Source organism: Artemia sp. Qi Xiang Cuo, chromosome 19 (assembly GCF_049724085.1).
Source record: "Artemia sp. Qi Xiang Cuo chromosome 19, ASM4972408v1, whole genome shotgun sequence".
Lineage (NCBI taxonomy): Eukaryota > Metazoa > Arthropoda > Branchiopoda > Anostraca > Artemiidae > Artemia > Artemia sp. Qi Xiang Cuo.
Genome location: NC_142812.1, coordinates 37,191,430 through 37,210,175, shown reverse-complemented (window position 1 = coordinate 37,210,175; position 18,746 = coordinate 37,191,430). Strand labels below are relative to the sequence as shown.

Sequence of the window (18,746 nt, the reverse complement as noted above, 5' to 3'; positions counted from 1 at the left end):
ATGGCGAAGATGTTATGTTTATTTTTTTTCGTTTCAGAAAAACACAGATTACCAGTTATAAAGATAATATTCATCAGCTACAAAAAATTGTGTCAATACACATTTAATCGAGCACAGGTTCCAGCAGCCGATATTCAGGCCTTGTCTTTTTGATAAAACGGTAGCCAGCCTACTTTTTAACGAGAACACCATTCTCGCCACATTGCATAATACCAAGAATGCCGTAGCCAAGCTTTTCATCATCATATATGTCATCATCATTAAGCGTTTATTGGGGATAAAGTACATCACAAGGTCCCCAGTCTTGCGGTCACCCAAATCGCGTTGGCCATCACCTTGCTCGGCGTGGAGCTCGGTGATATTTACACCCTTCACCACTTTGAGGTGCGCTAGCGGACTTCCTTTGCAGGCTTGGGACGGAGAGTCAAGCCTCATTGCTTGGATGCCCACCACCGCCGTGGAAATTTCCAGCCTTAACTATCCCTTTGCTCCCACTTAGAATCAGTAATAGGCTTCAGAAGCCTATTATGCACACGGCCTTCAGAAGCCTATTATGCACATATGCACACGGCTACACGCCAAAGGGATTTACCCGGAACGTGCCAGCAGGGAATGGCCATTCACTTCTTCTTTCCAGCCTTCTCAGTGGCCTTGGTGACTTTGCCACCTGCAGTAGGTAGGTCCTTGAAGTTGACCGATTTGATGACAAACGTCAACCGTAGGATAGAAGAAAAGGATGGATTTGATAGTTCTAGCATACCACATTGGTTAAGACTTTAGGTCCTATTCGGTTGATAAATGGTGCTTGCGCAGGGCACAGAAACATCTAAGAAAAATCCCAAAGCCGTTACCAAAGCTTAAAAGTAAAGTACAAATTAAAAAAAAAGTAAAAAAAAGAAGAAATGAAAGACATTTGATTTGGAAAAATGTCCAAAAAGTGTCCTTTATTTCAAAAAGCTGCCTTCTTTTATCCAATAGTGTCCCGGTGTCCTTCAGAGTGAAAAAGTGTCCAAAAGGCACTAAAAGAGTCCATTTGGCATCCCAGGTTATCATAACACGGGCAGCATAAAGCGGTGCCAGTTGAGTAAAAAGAGGTGTTTTTTCGGTACCCTTCTTATCAAAATTGGAAATAGTTTTCGGTGTAACACAATAATCAATTAATGTCTTGTAAATGTCTTGTACAAAAGTTTATTTTTTTGAAAGCGGCAGATTATACCTTGAAATTTGCCCCCAAAAAATGGAAATTGGCAAGGGGAAGCTAAACAGGTGGACCTTCCCCCCTCATATAAAAGGAAAAAATACGGTCCTTATCACTAAATTTAAAAGTTTCTTGCCGATTTCCAGCCTTCTCATCTTCTTTAGTCACTAATAGATGAAAATTGGGTCTGAAAATAGGGAGTGTGACTATCCAGCTTTTTCTATTCTAAAAAAAAAACCATTAAAAGTTCACCAATCCCTTTTTGTTTCTTTTTGCGGCAAATTTAACACTAAACTTAACTCTAAAGTTAAAAGTTTCTTGCCGATTTCCAGCATTCTCGTCCGTCTTTGATCACTAATTAATTTAAAAACCTTATTCCAAAAAATAAGTTTTTAAAGAAAAGTAAAGAACTCCATTAAACAAAAAATGAGCAAAAATAAAACCAAATAATCTACCAAGCGTGAAAATACCACAGATCAGCAGCGATGAATAAATGAAACCCAAAAAGAACAGAAATTACAATAATTAACCGAGTCAAACTCAAAACGAGCAGAAATTAACATAAGTTGGGCGCAAAACCCTTATGCCTTCCCAAGGCCAGAACAAAATTTGCACTTTACTGAAAAAATATAAATGTGTTTACATTTGTAACTTTAATAAATCAAATAATATTAACATTTTGATTACTAAATATCAGTATATGTATATTAAACTGACAATGCACATTCATTTGTAGAATGTGCACATTCATCTGTTCGTTTTGGGTTTCATTTATTTATTGATGCTGATTTGTGGTAGTTTCACGCTTGGTAGATTATTTAATTTTATTTTTGATCATTTTTTGTTTAAAGGAGTTCTTTACTTTTCTTTGAAAAACTTATTTTGTGGAAAAAGTTTTTTTAATTAATTTGTGTTCGTTTTATATTGACATAGTCTTTTCAGGGAAAAAAGAAAATAATACTTTAAATCTTCTCGTTTTTAAGACTTTATAGTTTGGCCTGCTATTTGACAAAAATTTTCAGCAATTTTTAACAACCTACACTCTTTAAAAAATCTGGACACAAACAGTAGTGTTTAATTTTGTTTCATACCTCCTCTAGTTGACCTGAAATGGAAAACTTTATACCATTCGCAAAAAAAAATCTATTCACTTTCTTTTATAGCTTGGATACACTTACGCTATTTTAATTTGGTTAAATTTTAAGAGCAGAAATGGGAGGGTTAGCATGGGAGGGTGGACATGGGAGAGTAGAAGTGGAAGGGGGATTAGTTGCCCTCAAATCACTTTCGACTATTAAAAAGGGCATCAGTCCTTTCGATTTTCGATCGAATAAGCCCTTTTCGAAGTTCCCACGACAACTCCTTCGACACGAAGTGCCCTGGCTTAAACAACAACAACAACAAAAATAATACATTATACCCACTTTGATCTTTACTATAAAAATGTCAAACCTTCCAATTAATTTCAACTATTAAAAAGGGCACTAGGCCTTTCGATTTCCAATCCACTGAGCCCTTTTGGAAACGACAACGCTTTCTATAAACACCTTATATGCCCCCAGGGCATAAATTACAGCCCTTACCCTAAGGTCTGTTAGGGTGGTTGTCATCCTCTCAGACAGAATTTCCAGAACTTTCAACTACATTAAACAACATGGCTATCTCAAAATTTTGATTGGATGTGTTTGGGGAAATGGTGGGCGTGAGGGTCAGCGATCACTCTCCAATCTCTTGAACAAAATGGATATCTGAAAATTTTGATTGAATGTGTTTGGAGGAATGGTGGGCGTGAGAGGGGGGTTAATTACCCTCCAATCACTTTTGACTAGTACAAAGGGCACTAGCCCTCTCAATATCGAACTGAATGAGCCCTTTTGAGGTTTTACGACAACCCTATCTCTAAAACCTTATATGCCCCCAGGACAGAACTTACAACCTTTGCCTTTGGGGCTCTAGGGGGATTGTCATCCTTAAATACATGATTTCCAGAAATTTCAACTACGTTGAACAAATTTCCAACAAATGAGCCCTTTTTGAAATTTCTATATCAACCTTTTATATAAACTTTAAATGCCCCCAGGGCATAACTTACAACCCTTGCACTGAGGGCTCTGAGGGTGTTATCATCCTTAAAGACCTAATTTCAAGAACTTTCAACTACGTTGAACAAAATGGATATCTCAAAATTTTGACTGGATGTGTTTGGGAATATGGTGGGCGTGTGAGGGGCGTTAGTCGCTCTCTAATTACTTTCAACTATTAAAAAAGGAACTAGTCCTTTCAATTTCTAGTGGAATGAGCCCCTTTGAAGTTTCTACGCTTTCAATAAAAAACCTTATTCGCCCCCAGAGCATAACTGACAACCCTTTCCCTGAGGGCTGTGGGGGGAGGGGTTGTCATCCCTAAAGACCTAAGTTCCAAAACTTTCAACTACGTTGAATAAAATGATTATCTAAAATATTGATTGGATGTGTTTGGAAAAAAGATGGGCGTGAGAGGGGGTTTAGTTGCCCTCAAATCCATTTCGACTATTAAAAAGGGCAATCGGCTTTTAAATTTCCAATCGAATGAGCCCCTTTTCAGGTTTTTGCTACAAAGATCTCAATTAAAACCTTATATGCCCCAGGGCATAAATTATAACCCCTGTCCTGAAGACTGTGGGCGGAGTGTCCTGCTAAAAGGTATAATTTCCTGAACTTTGAACTGCGTGGAACAAAATGGCTATCTCAAAATCTTTATTGGATGTGTTTGGGGAAATAATGGGCGTCTTCAGGGCTCGAAAGCCCTGAAGACTTTTCTGACACCCTAACCTGTGTTGCCACTTATCCCGCATATTTCAGTGTAATACCACAATTTCGAGGGAAGTACCTGACGATTTTCTCAAGATACCTCATACCGCAGCTATACCGCGAAATGGCTTACTGCCGCATTTATACCGAATAATTTAATCGTATAGGAAAAGAGACAAGTTTTTACTCTCAACTTCTAATGTTAGATAGCAGGCTACGGCAAAACGGGCTCGGAATTCAAAGTAACAAAGAATTTGGGACTTGAAAATTTGGTTGACTTGGATATAGTGGTGCTATGTTTTTACAACGAAACCATTTGCAGGATGTGATATGTTTTAAAACATTTTGAAAATTATACAGTACTCTTTTTGATTGCCTATGTTAAATATCATTGTTGAGCGCCTTTTCGGTGTTTTAATTGAAGTCAAAACCAAAAGGCTAAATTGTCTTAGTTGAATAGCTCTTTGATCGACATTAACAGTCGAACTCGGCCTGAAACGTCAGTTAAAAGTTAGTTGTAGCAATGACAAGGTGGAGCTAAAGCAAGGACTTCTTGGGTGGGTTATTAAAGCAAAAGCAAATACCACTTCGAATTACTATAATGCTATGATTCAGAATATTCTTTACAGCGCGGCCAACATAATCTTTTGCGAATCTCTTGACAGGCCGTCTGATTCCGATTGACCTTTGTCTGCCAATCTGAGTGTCTTTTTTTTAACGTAAGCATTACTTTTAATAGGATTACTCTCATTAAAACATAGTCGTGATCATAGAAACTGTTTTTTTCTTATCCGCTTTTACGTCTTATTTTCTAGAAAACGAAATATCTGTTCATGGAGCATGATGCAACATCTTCAATCCTAGTTCTCACGTCACCAATTATCCTCAACATTTGGTTTCGATGCATACTTCAGTTTTTTTTTAACTAGAAATCCCCCTTTGACGGATTCAGCCTTTGGAGGGGGGGGGGTCCATCAAGAATTGAAATTATTCTGTCCTGAGTGCTTGTAATTGTAGAAAAGGGTGTCGCCAAATCCTTTACTCTTGAGAGGGGAAGGGATGAGAAGATATGAACTTATTAAAAATGCAGACCGTGCGGATGTCATTTTGTTTTGTTTTAGCAGGCAAATGGTATACTCTTACAAAATGGTTAAAACTATAGAACAGTATTACTACAAACTATATTATTATTTACGTCTAACTCTTTAAAGCCTAAAAGGAAAGTAAGTAGTGTAAAAGTTGCTGCGGGGGCGTGAAAGGTCTAAAAATAAAAAAGAAAAAAACACCATCGGCAATGCGAATGTCGTCTTGTAAGTTTGCTTAGACGGCAACTGCCCCTTGAGTACTTCTGCCCTTTTTTTTATTTTACAAAACCTATAAATCAGAGGGTCAAAAAATAGAGAAATAGTACAAAAAACGATAGTATGCAGTGCTTTTCTGAAAAAATTGCCGTAGAAAAGAAACAAGAAGGGCTTGGTGAGTTTTTGATGTGTTTGAGAATAAGAAAAACTAGACATTTCTTCTTATTATTTTCAGACCATGTTTTCCCTTATCATAGGCAGCGCGCTAGCGCTGCCTAAGTAAAGAACGATGTGGGAACAATGTGTTGTTTTTTTTCTCCAACCGGGCACTTCGTATCGAAGGAGCTGCCGTAGAAACTTTGAAAAGGGCTCATTTGATTGGAAATTGGAGTGGCTAGTGCCCTTTTTGATGCTCGACAGTGATTGGAGGGCAAATAGCCCCCCCCCCACGCCCATCAGTCTCCCAAACACCTCCAATCAAAATTTTGAGGTAGCCATTTTGTTCAGCGTAATTGATTTCCAGATAGAAAATATGTATTTGATTGGAAATTGAAGTGGTTTGTGCCCTTTTTAATAGTCGAAAGTGATCGGAAGGCGATTAACCCCCCTTCCACGCCCAATATTTCCCGATAAACATCCAATCAAAATTTTGAGATAGCCATTTTGTTCAGTGTAGTTGATTTCCAGATAGAAATTATGTTCTTGAGGACAGTCCCCCATAGCCCTTAGGGCAAGGGTTGTAAGTTGTGCCATGGGGGCATATACGGTTTTTTATAGAAGGTGTTGTCGTAGAAACTTTAAAAAGGCTCATTCGATTGGAAATTCAGAAGGCTAGTGCCCTTTTTAATAGTCAAAAGTGATTTGAAGGCAACAAAACCCCCTCTCACGCCCATCTTTTTTCCAAACACATCCAATCAATATTTTAGATAGTCATTTTATTCAACGTATTTGAAAGTTTTGGAACTTAGTTCTTTAAAGATGACAACCCCTCCCCCCTCCCCACATCCCTCAGGGCAAGGGTTGTAAGTTATGCCCTGGGGCCGTATAAGGTTTTTATTGAAAGCGTAGAAACTTCAAAGGGGCTCATTCAACTGGAAATTAAAAGGACTAGTGCCTTTTTTATTAGTTGAAAGTGATTGGAGAGCCACTAACGCCCCTCTCACGCCCACCAGATTCACAAACACCTCCAGTTAAAATTTTGAGATATCTATTTTCTTCAACGTAGTTGAAAGTTCTTGAAATTAGGTCTTTTAGGATGATAACCCCCTCAGAGCCCTCAGTGCAAGGGTTGTAAGTTATGCCCTGGGAGCATTTAAAGTTTATATAAAAGGTTGATATAGAAATTTCAAAAAGGGCTCATTTGTTGGAATTTGTTCAACGTAGTTGAAATTTCTGGAAATCATGTATTTAAGGATGACAATCCCCCTAGAGCCCCAAAGGCAAAGGTTGTAAGTTCTGTCCTGGGGGCATATAAGGTTTTAGAGATAGGGTTGTCGTAAAACCTCAAAAGGGGCTCATTCAGTTCGATATTGAGAGGGCTAGTGCCCTTTGTACTAGTCAAAAGTGATTGGAGGGTAATTAACCCCCCTCTCACGCCCACCATTCCTCCAAACACATTCAATCAAAATTTTCAGATATACATTTTGTTCAACGTAGTAGGAAGTTCTGGAAATTAAGTCTTTGAGAATTGCAACCCCCCCCCCCAGCACTCAGGGGAAGGGTTGTAAGTTATGCCCTGGGGGCATATAAGATTTTTATTGAAAGTTTTGTCGTATAAACTTCAAAAGGGCTCATTTTATTGGAAATTGAAAGGGCTAGGGCCATTTTTAATAGTGGAAAGAGATTGGAGAGTGATCGCTGACCCTCACGCCCACCATTTCCCCAAACACATCCAATCAAAATTTTGAGATAGCCATGTTGTTTAATGTAGTTGAAAGTCCTGGAAATTCGGTCTTAGAGGATGACAACCACCCTAACAGACCTTAGGGTAAGGGCTGTAATTTATACCCTGAGGGCATATAAGTTGTTTATAGAAAGCGTTGTCGTTTCCAAAAGGGCTCAGTGGATTGGAAATCGAAAGGCCTAGTGCCCTTTTTAATAGTTGAAATTAATTGGAAGGTTTGACATTTTTATAGTAAAGATCAAAGTGGGTATAATGTATTATTTTTGTTGTTGTTGTTGTTTAAGCCAGGGCACTTCGTGTCGAAGGAGTTGTCGTGGGAACTTCGAAAAGGGCTTATTCGATTGAAAATCGAAAGGACTGATGCCCTTTTTAATAGTCGAAAGTGATTTGAGGGCAACTAATCCCCCTTCCACTTCTACTATTCCATGCTAACCCTCCCATTTCTGCTCTTAAAATTTAACCAAATTAAAATAGCGTAAGTGTATCCAAGCTATAAAAGAAAGTAAATAGATTTTTTTTTTTGCGAATGGTATCAAGTTTTCTATTTCAGGTCAACTAGAGGAGGTATAAAACTAATTTAAACAGTACTATTTGTGTCCAGATTTTTAAAAGGGTGTAGGTTGTTAAAAATTGCTGAAAATTTTCTCCAGCATACAAATAGCAGGCCAAACTATAAAGTCTTAAAAACGAAAAGATTTAAAGTATTATTTTCTTTTTCCCTGAAAAGACTATGTCAATATAAATCGAACAGAAATTAATTTAAAAAACTTTTTCTAAAAAATAAGTTTTTTAAAGAAAAGTAAAGAACTCCTTTAAACAAAAAATGATCAAAAATAAAATTAAATAGTCTACCAAGCGTGAAACTACCACAAATCAGCATCAATAAATAAATGAAACCCAAAACGAACAGATGAATGTGCACATTCTACAAATGAATGTGCATTGTCAGTTTAATATACATATACTGATATTTAGTAATCAAAATGTTAATATTATTTGATTTATTAAAGTTACAAATGTAAACACATTTATATTTTTTCAGTAAAGTGCAAATTTTGTTCTGGCCTTGGGAAGGCATAGGGGTCTTGCACCCAACTTATGTTAATTTCTGCTCGTTTTGAGTTTGACTCGGTTAATTATTGTAATTTCTGTTCTTTTTGGGTTTCATTTATTTATCGCTGCTGATCTGTGGTATTTTCACGCTTGGTAGATTATTTGGTTTTATTTTTGCTCATTTTTTGTTTAATGGAGTTCTTTACTTTTCTTTAAAAACTTATTTTTTGGAATAAGGTTTTTAAATTAATTAGTGATCAAAGACGGACGAGAATGCTGGAAATCGGCAAGAAACTTTTAACTTTAGAGTTAAGTTTAGTGTTAAATTTGCCGCAAAAAGAAACAAAAAGGGATTGGTGAACTTTTAATGTTTTTTTTTAGAATAGAAAAAGCTGGATAGTCACACTCCCTATTTTCAGACCCAATTTTCATCTATTAGTGACTAAAGAAGATGAGAAGGCTGGAAATCGGCAAGAAACTTTTAAATTTAGTGATAAGGACCGTATTTTTTCCTTTTATATGAGGGGGAAGGTCCACCTGTTTAGCTTCCCCTTGCCAATTTCCATTTTTTGGGGGCAAATTTCAAGGTATAATCTGCCGCTTTCAAAAAAATAAACTTTTGTACAAGACATTTACAAGACATTAATTGATTATTGTGTTACACCGAAAACTTTTTCCAATTTTGATAAGAAGGGTACCGAAAAAACACCTCTTTTTACTCAACTGGCACCGCTTTATGCTGCCCGTGTTATGATAACCTGGGATGCCAAATGGACATTTTTAGTGCCTTTTGGACACTTTTTCACTCTGAAGGACACCGGGACACTATTGGATAAAGAAGGTAGCTTTTTGAAATGAAGGACACTTTTTGGACATTTTTCCAAATCAAATGTCTTTCATTTCTTCTTTTTTTTACTTTTTTTTTAATTTGTACTTTACTTTTAAGCTTTGGTAACGGCTTTGGGATTTTTCTTATATGTTTATGTGCCCTGCGCAAGCACCATTTATCAACCGAATAGGACCTAAAGTCTTAACCAAAGTGGTATGCTAGAACTATCAAATATATCTTTTTCTTCTATCCTACGGTTGACGTTTGTCATCAAATCGATCAACTTCAAGGACCTACCTACTGCAGGTGGCAAAGTCACTGAGAAGGCTGGAAAGAAGAAGTGAATGGCCAGTCCCTGCTGGCACGTTCCGGGTAAATCCCTTTGGCGTATATCCGTGTGCATATGGCTGATATTATAAGCCTTCTGAAGCCTATTACTGATTCTAAGTGGGAGCAAAGGGGTAGTTAAGCCTGGAAATTTCCACGGCGGTGGTGGGCATCCAGGCAATGAGGCTTGACTCTCCGTCCCAAGGCTGCAAAGGAAGTCCGCTAGCGCACCTCAAAGTGGTGAAGAGGTGTAAATATCACCGAGCTCCACGCCGAGCAAGGTGATGGCCAACGCGCTTTGGGTGACCGCAAGACTGTGGACCATGTGATGTACTTTATCCCCAATAAACGCTTAATGACGATGACATATATGATGATGAAAAGCTTGGCTACGGTAATTTCGGTATTATGTAATATGGCGAGAATGGCGTTCTCGTTAAAAAGTAGGCTGGCTACCGTCTTATCAAAAAGAAAAGGCCTGATTATCGGCTGCTGGATCCCGTGCTCGATTAAACGTTTACTGACACAATCTTTTGTAGCTGATGAATATTATCTTTATGACTTTGATAATCTGTGTGTTTCTGACACGAGACTAAACGGACATGACATCTTGGCCCTTGAATTCTCGGCTAGAAAAGCGGTCTCTTTTTTAACTCGGGACCATTAGATGGATCTGGCCGGGCAAGGAGTAGGTATCCTGTTGTCCCCCAAAGCAATCATTGAGCTTATTAAACACGAGCTTGTGTCTGAGAGAACTTGCAGGCAAGAATTAAGGGTTGTATGAATAATCTGACTATCATTAGCGTTTACGCCCCAATAACAGATGCCACTGAACACTACGAGGACCAGTTTTTCAGTGACCTGCAGAGAGTCCTTGATAAGATTCCATGGAAAGATATCCTTCGAACTGGAGGTGAATTCAATGCCAGAATTGGCAGAAGGCTGAATAGCTTGGAACAGGTGATTGGCAAGCAAGGCCTCGGAGACCGGTGCACAAATGGAAACAGGCTTCTGTTGTTCGCAATGCAGAACAATCTCGCTGTGGCTAACACCTGGTTTAGGCACAAGTCGTGTCATACGTATACACGGAATTTTCGTGATGGAAGAGTAAAGGCCCAAATAGATCATCTCCTTGTATCCCGATGATAGAAATCCATGGTGTTGAACTCGAGAGGGCGCAGAGGTGCTGACACGGAATCACAAAATGGATCTTACCACTTCTTGCTAAAGACAAGGCTAAATTACAGACTCAGCTCAAGGAAGACTACTATGCCGTACCAGAAAATAGACGTGTTGAAGCTGAAAGTAGATGAGTACCGAGGAGCGCTTGTCCTTGAACGCTCAAACCGATTCGTTGTCCTTCAAGATGACACTAAGGAGGCAACCCCGACGGATAAGTGCCTCAACTTCCCCAAGATGGAGATTGAGAAGAAATGGAACAAATTCAAGGACCAAAACATTGTAGCTGCCTCATACATACTTAGGTTTGTGAAGCATAAAACCAAGGAATGAATCTCAGAAGTGACACTCAAACTCTGCCAAAAAAAAAAGAAATGACAAACAAAAAATCCTCCACATACAAAACACTACGACAAGAATGTCACAAATCGTAAGGAGCTGACAAAAAAACCTACTGGTCTAATGTTCCCAGTGATATGGAAAGAGCAGCATAACGGAGCGATACACGAAAACTCTATCAGATACTTGGAGAATGCACTGGGAAGAAGAAGCAAACTACCATCCTCTCGCTTAAGGTGAAGGATGGGAAAATGCTCAAAAGCAGCGAGGAGCATATCGAAAGATGGCGTGCTCACTTCCAAGAGCTATCGAGACCAGAAGACAATAGTAATCGAAAGCAACCACTTGCTGCACCGCAGAACCCCCCACACAACCAGGATTATGAAATGTATGTACGGACCCAACCTCCAGGGATGAAGTAGTTAAGGCGATCCAAGTTTTTAAAAACCATGAAAGCCCAGGAATAGCTGGGATTCCTGCCGAACCACTGAAAACTCTCCCTGAGGTGGTGATGGATAAACTTCATACAATGAATACATCCCAGATGACTGGAAGACCTCAATAATTGTCCCTATCTTCAAAAAAGGAGACCTAATGGACTGCAAAAACTACCTAGGTATATCCCCTATCCCCATTGCTGCCAAGCTGTTCGCAGTGATACCTTTAAATAGATTCAGAGACACCCGAAGCAGACGAACGGGACTCAACAAAGCAGGATTCAGGCCGGGCATGGGTTGGTGTGACCAGATTTTTAGCCTGTGACAACTCCTTGAACACCGGTTTAAACACCAGCAGGAAACAAACCAAATCTTCATAGACTTCATTACCGCGCTTGATTCGCTCCATCGTGATGCAATATGGGAAGCAATGAGAGAGGACGGTGTGCTTGAGAAGATCATCAATCTGCTCAAGGCATACTATGCTGGAACAAAGGCCCAGGTAAGAGTCGATGGCCATCTTTCAGATCTGGTCCTGATCGAGGAAGGTGTATGTCAAGGATGTGTCCTTTCACCATCTTTATTCAACTTCGTCATCGATTGGATCCTCAGGGTCTTCGGCACGCATAGAGGCGTTGCAGTTAGTCCGTTCTCCTCTATCACAAATCTTGATTTTGCTAGCGATGTGAACAGGCTAGCTTAATCTGATGCAGAAGCCCAGATTATGATAAGTGGCGTGGTATTCATGAAACTTTCGACTGGTTTCCAAATAAGCCTAGAAAGAACAAAATCCATGCGAACAGATGTGTTGGATGGAATCCCTGTTGCCCTAAATGGTAATCAGATAGAGGACGTCCAGTCGTTCAAATACATCGGATTGATGGTAAACCTTGCCGGCAAATCTTCTGAAGAAGTCCAGAGCTGCAAATCGTCAGACTGGAGTGTCTTCCTTCAACTACGGAAGCATGGAAGCAGATCGAAATATCGCCACGCACAAAGCTCCGAGTGTATGAAGCTATGGTTCTCTGTTCTCCTCTATGGATGTGAAACATGGTCACTTAAAGTAGCCGAAGCGTTGAGCTTGAATATATTCAACCACAAATGCCTGCGCTATGTCCTGGGTATCTGCCTCACAGATATAATCTCGAATGAAGAAGTAAGGAGAAAATGTGGGGATCGCCCACTTGTCTCTGACATTGTTAAGCACAGGAGATTGAGATTGTTTGGCCACACAATGGGCAGACCAGATGACCATATAAGCAAAATATGTCTCAAATGTCTACCACCACCGGCATGGAAGAAGAGGGCAGGAGGCTTAAAAAAGACGTGGCTAGCAATAGTTAAGTCTGATCTGGAGCCAATCGGAGGATTCTGAAAATACGGCCGTCGCTGGGATCGTCAGTGGCTTGAAATGGTCGAGCCTTCCACTCTCAAGCGAAACCTAAGGAAGGAGACATGTCGTCATCTGCTGGGCCCCCTGATGAGTCTGGTTACGGCTTGAATGTGCATCAAGTACAAATAAGCACAAGTCTGTTATTATACTGCTGTCATAGAAAGAAAGGAGTTTCGCAGAAAATCTGCGTAGCGGCTCAATTTTATTTATAGCCGCTAACAAACGTTTCCGTTTTATATTATATACTTTCAGCTATGAATTTTTGTCTAACACTTGTCGCCAGTTTCTACCGAGTATAACTCAAGCGAAATTAGTTCAGTCGGCCTTTTCTTCTCACTTTTTTAGTTCTCGGAAACGTCATTTTTTCTCCGGGCTACTTCTAAATGTTCCGAAAACGACAAGATAGAGGAGTTGTCAAATGATTTTAACCCCTTGACCAACCAGTTGACTGAGTGGTTAAGGAGATTGACGTATTTTGTTGAACTTTAAAACCATGTAGGTCAAAATAGACATTTCGTTGCTACAGCCGTTTGGACCTTGTCGCACCCTAATATCTTTAATAGCTACCGAATATCAACGACTCGCATCTTTTTCGCATAACTTATGAAAATGCCGAAGTGAAAATGAATCTCTATGATTGGTTCTTTACTTTTCGAATAAGATATATAGTTAGGTATTGATAATCGATATAAAATTTCGCTCTGTTGACATTCTAATGACGATTTTTTATGCCATATCTTCAAATTGAACTAGTACTAAACTTAATTTATTGGTAGCGTTAATGACAAATATGGAAATACTTGCAGAACTCATGCAGGTAACAGACCGCGAGGTAGCGGAACAAAGAAGGACGAATTTCACAGATTTTTTGACACTTTTTTCACAGGCTTTGAAAATTCATAGTGGCAACCCTGTATATTAGCTAGTTTTCTACAGGGACACTAAAAGTGTCCATTTTTGGCTGATTTGGACACTTTTGTCCTTAAAAGTTTTGGTAACCCTGATGATAACACTGATTCCGACAAGAAGAAGAAACATAATACTTGGCAAAATACTGGCAATCCAATGGCTTCTGTAAATGGAGTAGACAAGTCTAGCAGGGCTGAGGTAATTTAGAAGTCTTTATTTTTTTTGGTAAGTTTGCTGTGTAAAGGTCTAGTGTAGGACCTATTGAGAAGGAAACTTGTCAAGAAAACAATTCTTATGAGCTAAAAATGAGGATTTTTCTCACTAGGCCTAGCCAGTTTTTTTTAGAAACACTTTTTAGAACTTGTTTACTATGGGCTGCTAGGTGTCCTGGCAAATTTTTAGGTGGTGCAATAATTTAGCTAGAATAAAACTAAAAACAGTATTGATGCCTTTTTTATGCTCTTTCATAATTTGGTAAATATCTAACAAATAATATTTCTGATTTAGGAATAAAGTGAATGCACCACTCCATGCCTTTTTTTATTCTTATTACAAATATAATAAGAATCTACTTTGGTCATTTATTTCAGCCCCCCCCCCCCTATAAATGCTTTACCTAACTTAGGCCTAACCTCACCCGGAATTGGCATATCTAGGGGGAGGGGCTGAAATTCATTCCCTGATAGAAATGCTTATTATATTTGTAATCAGCATAAAAAAGGCATTGAATGGTGTATTCACTTTATTCCTAACTCAATAATATGATTTGGTAGATATTGACCCATAATTCAATAGCCTAATTGCTTTTGGGGCTAATTACATCTTGAGTCCTTAAAGGGGCCCCAAAGGTTTTTCATTTGGTAAATATCTACCAAATCATTATTGGCTTATGCATAAAGTGAATATACCACTCAATGCCTTTTTTATGCTGATTATGAATATAATAATCATTTCTACCGGAAATGAATTTCAGCCCCCCTATATATGCTAATTCAGTGTATACCTATATTTCTACATTAAGGGGGGTGGGGGCAAATTTTGTTTCTGATGTAAATGGGAGGTAAGTTTAAACTTTACCCCCATCCCCCCTAATGTAGAAATATAGCATATACCCTGAATTGGCATATATAGGGTGGGGGGCTGAAATTCATTTCTGATAGAAATGATTATTATATTTGTAATCAGCCTAAAAAAAAGGCATCAAGTTGTATATTCACTTTATGTGTAAGTCAATAATATGATTTGGTAGATATTTACCTTTCATTCTTGTAACCACACAAAGAAGTTATGGTAAAATTCTACTTTAGCCTAGCTACTTTTGAGTATCTCAGAAAGGGGTTACATTAGGAAAATGAAACTTTTAGGGATGTGCCTACAGGCTAAAGAATGTCCTGGTAAGGTATTTTGAAGGGTCAATATATACCAAATCATATTATTGAGTTAGGACTAAAGTGAATACACCATTTGATGCCTTTTTTATGCTGATGACAAATATAATAAGCATTTCTATCGGAAATGAATTTCACACCCCCCCCCCCTATATAGGCCAATTCTGGGTTAAGTTAGGTTAGGTTGGGTTAGGTAGCGCCTATATCGGGGGGGTGGGAGAAATAAATTCATGATATAAATGCTCATTATATTCGTAATCTGTATAAAAAAAGGCGTTAAATGGTGTAGCCTATTCACTTTATTCCTAAATAAATAATATGATTTTGTATATATTGACCTTTTGAAGTACCTATCTCCGCTCTTTCTCTCTGTAGGAGGCCCAGACCTCTAATGATCTATAAAAATATGTGTGTCATATAATAATAACCCTGGAAAATAGATCTATAGCTTAAATGAAGTACAAGACTGCTATTTTCACTTTCAAAACTTTGTTCAATCCCAATTTATAAGGTTTTAAACATATGCAAACACATTTCCTGAATTTTGGAGAAAAAAACATTGATATGGCTTAAAATTCTACTTAAATAACAGGAATTGCATTTTCAGAACTAAAGCCAGAGAAAAAGAAATGTATAACTGAAAATTAAAGTAAAATGTTGTTTTGTTAAAATTTCAATAGGTTAATACCTGTCAAGTAGGAAAATTTCAGGACCCACTAAAGAGAGAAGGAGTGGAGATAAGAACTTCAAAATACCTTCCTGGGACATACTTTGACCTGTAGACTCATCCCTCAAAATTTCATTTTCCTAACCTAAGGCTAGGTTAGGATGATGACATTTTCAGTAATGAATTCAGGGCCAAAAACTTACTCAGGGAAGGTATTACCAAGCTTCCATGTTAACCCTCTTCTGATTTCTAAGTCATATATATATGCCTACTTCACAGGTTTATACCTGTTAAAATTTTGACAAAAAATTTTTTACCTTGATATTCAGCTATCAGCTTCTGTTGGTTTTAGTTCTCAAAAATGCAATTCCTGTTATTCAATTTGAATTTTAAGTCATATCAAACAGCAAAGTTATGAAGCTGAAAACATTTTTCTTATGCTTCATTTAAGCAGAATATCTGTTTTGCAGGGTTTCACTTTCTTAACTCAAAAATTTCAAAGGTCACTGTCCTCCAGAGGGAGATGGTTAAGAGACAGGTACTTCAAAATACCTTCATGGACATACTTTAATCTGTAGACCATCCCTGAAAGTTTCATTTTCCTAAACTAACCCCTTTCCAATATAGCAGAAAGTAGCTAAACTAGAATTTTAGCAATATTTCAAAGCATTGCATCTTGAATGTCCCTTATCAAGTTGAATCAATTACTTGTATGTATTACTTTAAATTGTACTTGCTAGCATTAGGACAAAATCCAGTAGTTGGAAACTTAATGATGATAGTGGGATGTGTTATCTTTGGCATCCCAAGAAGTATATCATGGGTTATTCAGTTGCTCCATATCCACAGAAGACTTGAATACATCCATGTTGGTTGAGGTCACTTTTCTTTCACTAAGGGAGTTCTACAGGCTAATAAGTGTAGCCTTTTAGAAAAGAACTCTCAGCCTGGTGTCTACCTGTTTCTAGGAAAGCTTTTAGGAGTGACTGAGAGTTTTCTTTGAGTTGCCAAGTAAAAAGTGACCAGGAGTAGTATCTTCAGTATTCAAAAGCCTGTATACTGTTATCACATCACCTTGTTTGCAATGATAAGCAAGAGATAGTAGTTAAGCTTCTGAAGATGGGGTGGATATAGGACATCATGAAAGTTTTTAATGCATTTTGTTGCTCTTCTCTTTGTGTTGGCATGATCTTCTCTCCTGTGTCTGCACAACTGATAATTTATCAGTCATCAGCATACGAGCAGTAGTTCCTAACCTTTTTCAAGTTATGTGCCCCTGAAAATGGATTTCCATCATGTAGTAACCCCTTCCATGTAGAACTATTAGCCACCTATAATACTTTTAAAAATGAGTTTTATTTTCTTTTTCATCTTGATAAAGACTAAGCTTTAAAGGCACAAATTTAATATACAACATATATGAAAACTGAGTATATTCATAATGTTAGTAAGCAAGACTAAATATAACTAAAATTATTTTGTAAACAAAATTATAAAAAAAAAAAAAAAATTGTGTAAATTATTGTTATAGTGTCAGAAGACAATACTAAACAAAACTTGGATTCATTTTTCAGCATAATTTTCAAATAACAGATCATTTTGCAATCTTAAATTTACCTTAAATTGAAGCTAGGAGCAATCCAAGGATTTCTCCTTGTAGAGCTCTGGAATGATGACTAGTTGTATGCAGGTTCACTGGTGATCAGGTGCTGTTCCATCTTCAGTACATCCCAATTGAGTTTACACTCTCTGGAGTACCACTCAGCACCAGCCTTTCTTTGAAAACATCAATGGATTCAGCAGTAACTATTTCATTAGATAATTTGTTCCAATTATTGACAATATGTGTTGAGAAGAATTGAGTCTCTAGAAATTGTAGACTGCTTGACAAGTTTCAGGTGATGACCTCTGGTTTTTGAATTGGTACCAACAGTAGGGAATAATGCTGGGAGAATATTAGCCCTCAGTAACTTAAAGGCTAAAATTGCATCCCCTCTATTATTCCTGTAAACAAGTGTTGGGAGATTCAGCTTTCATAGCCTTACAGGTTAGGAAAGCTCTTGCATGCCAGATATCACTTTAGTAGCACGTCTCTGCACATCTTCAAGAAATTTTATGTCTTTGAAAGTATGGAGAGGCAAGAAACATTCGAACTTCAAGCTTAGAACCCACAAGTCCCTTATAAAGAAGACTGGTGACTTTAGGAAAATGAAAGGAAATTGTACGTTTAATCAGTCAACTAGCCCCAGCAGCAGACCTCTTAGCATGAGTGCTGAATTTTAATTCATTGTCAGTAGTGACACCATGATCTTGCTCATTATTTACAGAGGAGAGTGGGTGGCCTAAGAAAAAATAAGTGCGGTAAGGATTCAGTTTGCCAAAGTGAATGATATGGCACTTGGCAACATTGAATTCAAGAAGCCAGGCCTCAGCCCATTGACCCAGCAATTGAAGATTATTTTGTAGCAGGCTATGATCTTCACAGGACAAAGCTGGTCCAAGAAGCTTCAGGTCATCAGCATAAGGAGTTGATTTACTGCTGATAATGGAAGGAGCATCATTGATGAAAATATTCAATAGTGTAGGACCCAAGACACTTCCCTGGGGAACTCCATTCAGACCATGCATTGAGGAAGAAAGAATACAATTACCAGAGTCATCAAATAACGAAAATCAATAAATAAAGAAAATCAAGGATCCAGAGCAGGGATTTCTCTTCAAGCTTTACTGAATGTAATTTAATTGCAAGTTGATTGTGACACACTTTGTCAAAGCTTTAGAAAAGTCAAGCAAAATCATGTCAGCAGGCTCCCCAATATCAAGCTACTTAGTGATTAGATCATATGATTCAAGGACACTGGTGTCAAAAGATCTGCCAGAATAAAAGCCTTAAATCTTGAGCTGCATCAAGTTCATTTCTGTGTTTGTTCTTGATAAATGCATAGGATCAAAATGCCCTCTCAACAAGTACTGGGTTATGGGAAAGGCAATAGACATTTCAGAGATTTATCACCAATACTTTTATAATCTTTCA

At 38.1% G+C, this 18,746-nt stretch overlaps 2 protein-coding genes across 2 annotated transcripts in view; both read left to right on the top strand.

Moving 5' to 3' along the window:
• The first annotated feature begins 10,180 nt into the window (after positions 1 to 10,180).
• On the top strand, positions 10,181 to 10,546 carry LOC148940798 (protein CFDP2-like). The gene has a single exon (XM_089105077.1). It carries the CDS (start codon positions 10,181 to 10,183, stop codon positions 10,544 to 10,546), a length of 366 nt encoding a protein of 121 aa, XP_088961203.1.
• A 3,220-nt stretch (positions 10,547 to 13,766) lies between these two features.
• The window catches only part of LOC148940797 (toll-interacting protein-like), a 28,074-nt gene continuing 23,094 nt past the window's right edge, over positions 13,767 to 18,746 (top strand). The window contains exon 1 of the mRNA XM_089105402.1: positions 13,767 to 13,855. Coding sequence (XP_088961528.1) covers positions 13,814 to 13,855 — 42 coding nt within the window. The 5' untranslated portion in view covers positions 13,767 to 13,813. The remainder of the gene's footprint in view (positions 13,856 to 18,746) is intronic.

Excerpts from the sequence above, each read along its gene's own strand:
- LOC148940798 (XM_089105077.1), top strand. The coding sequence starts at position 10,181 with ATGAATAATCTGACTATCATTAGCGTTTACGCCCCAATAACAGATGCC.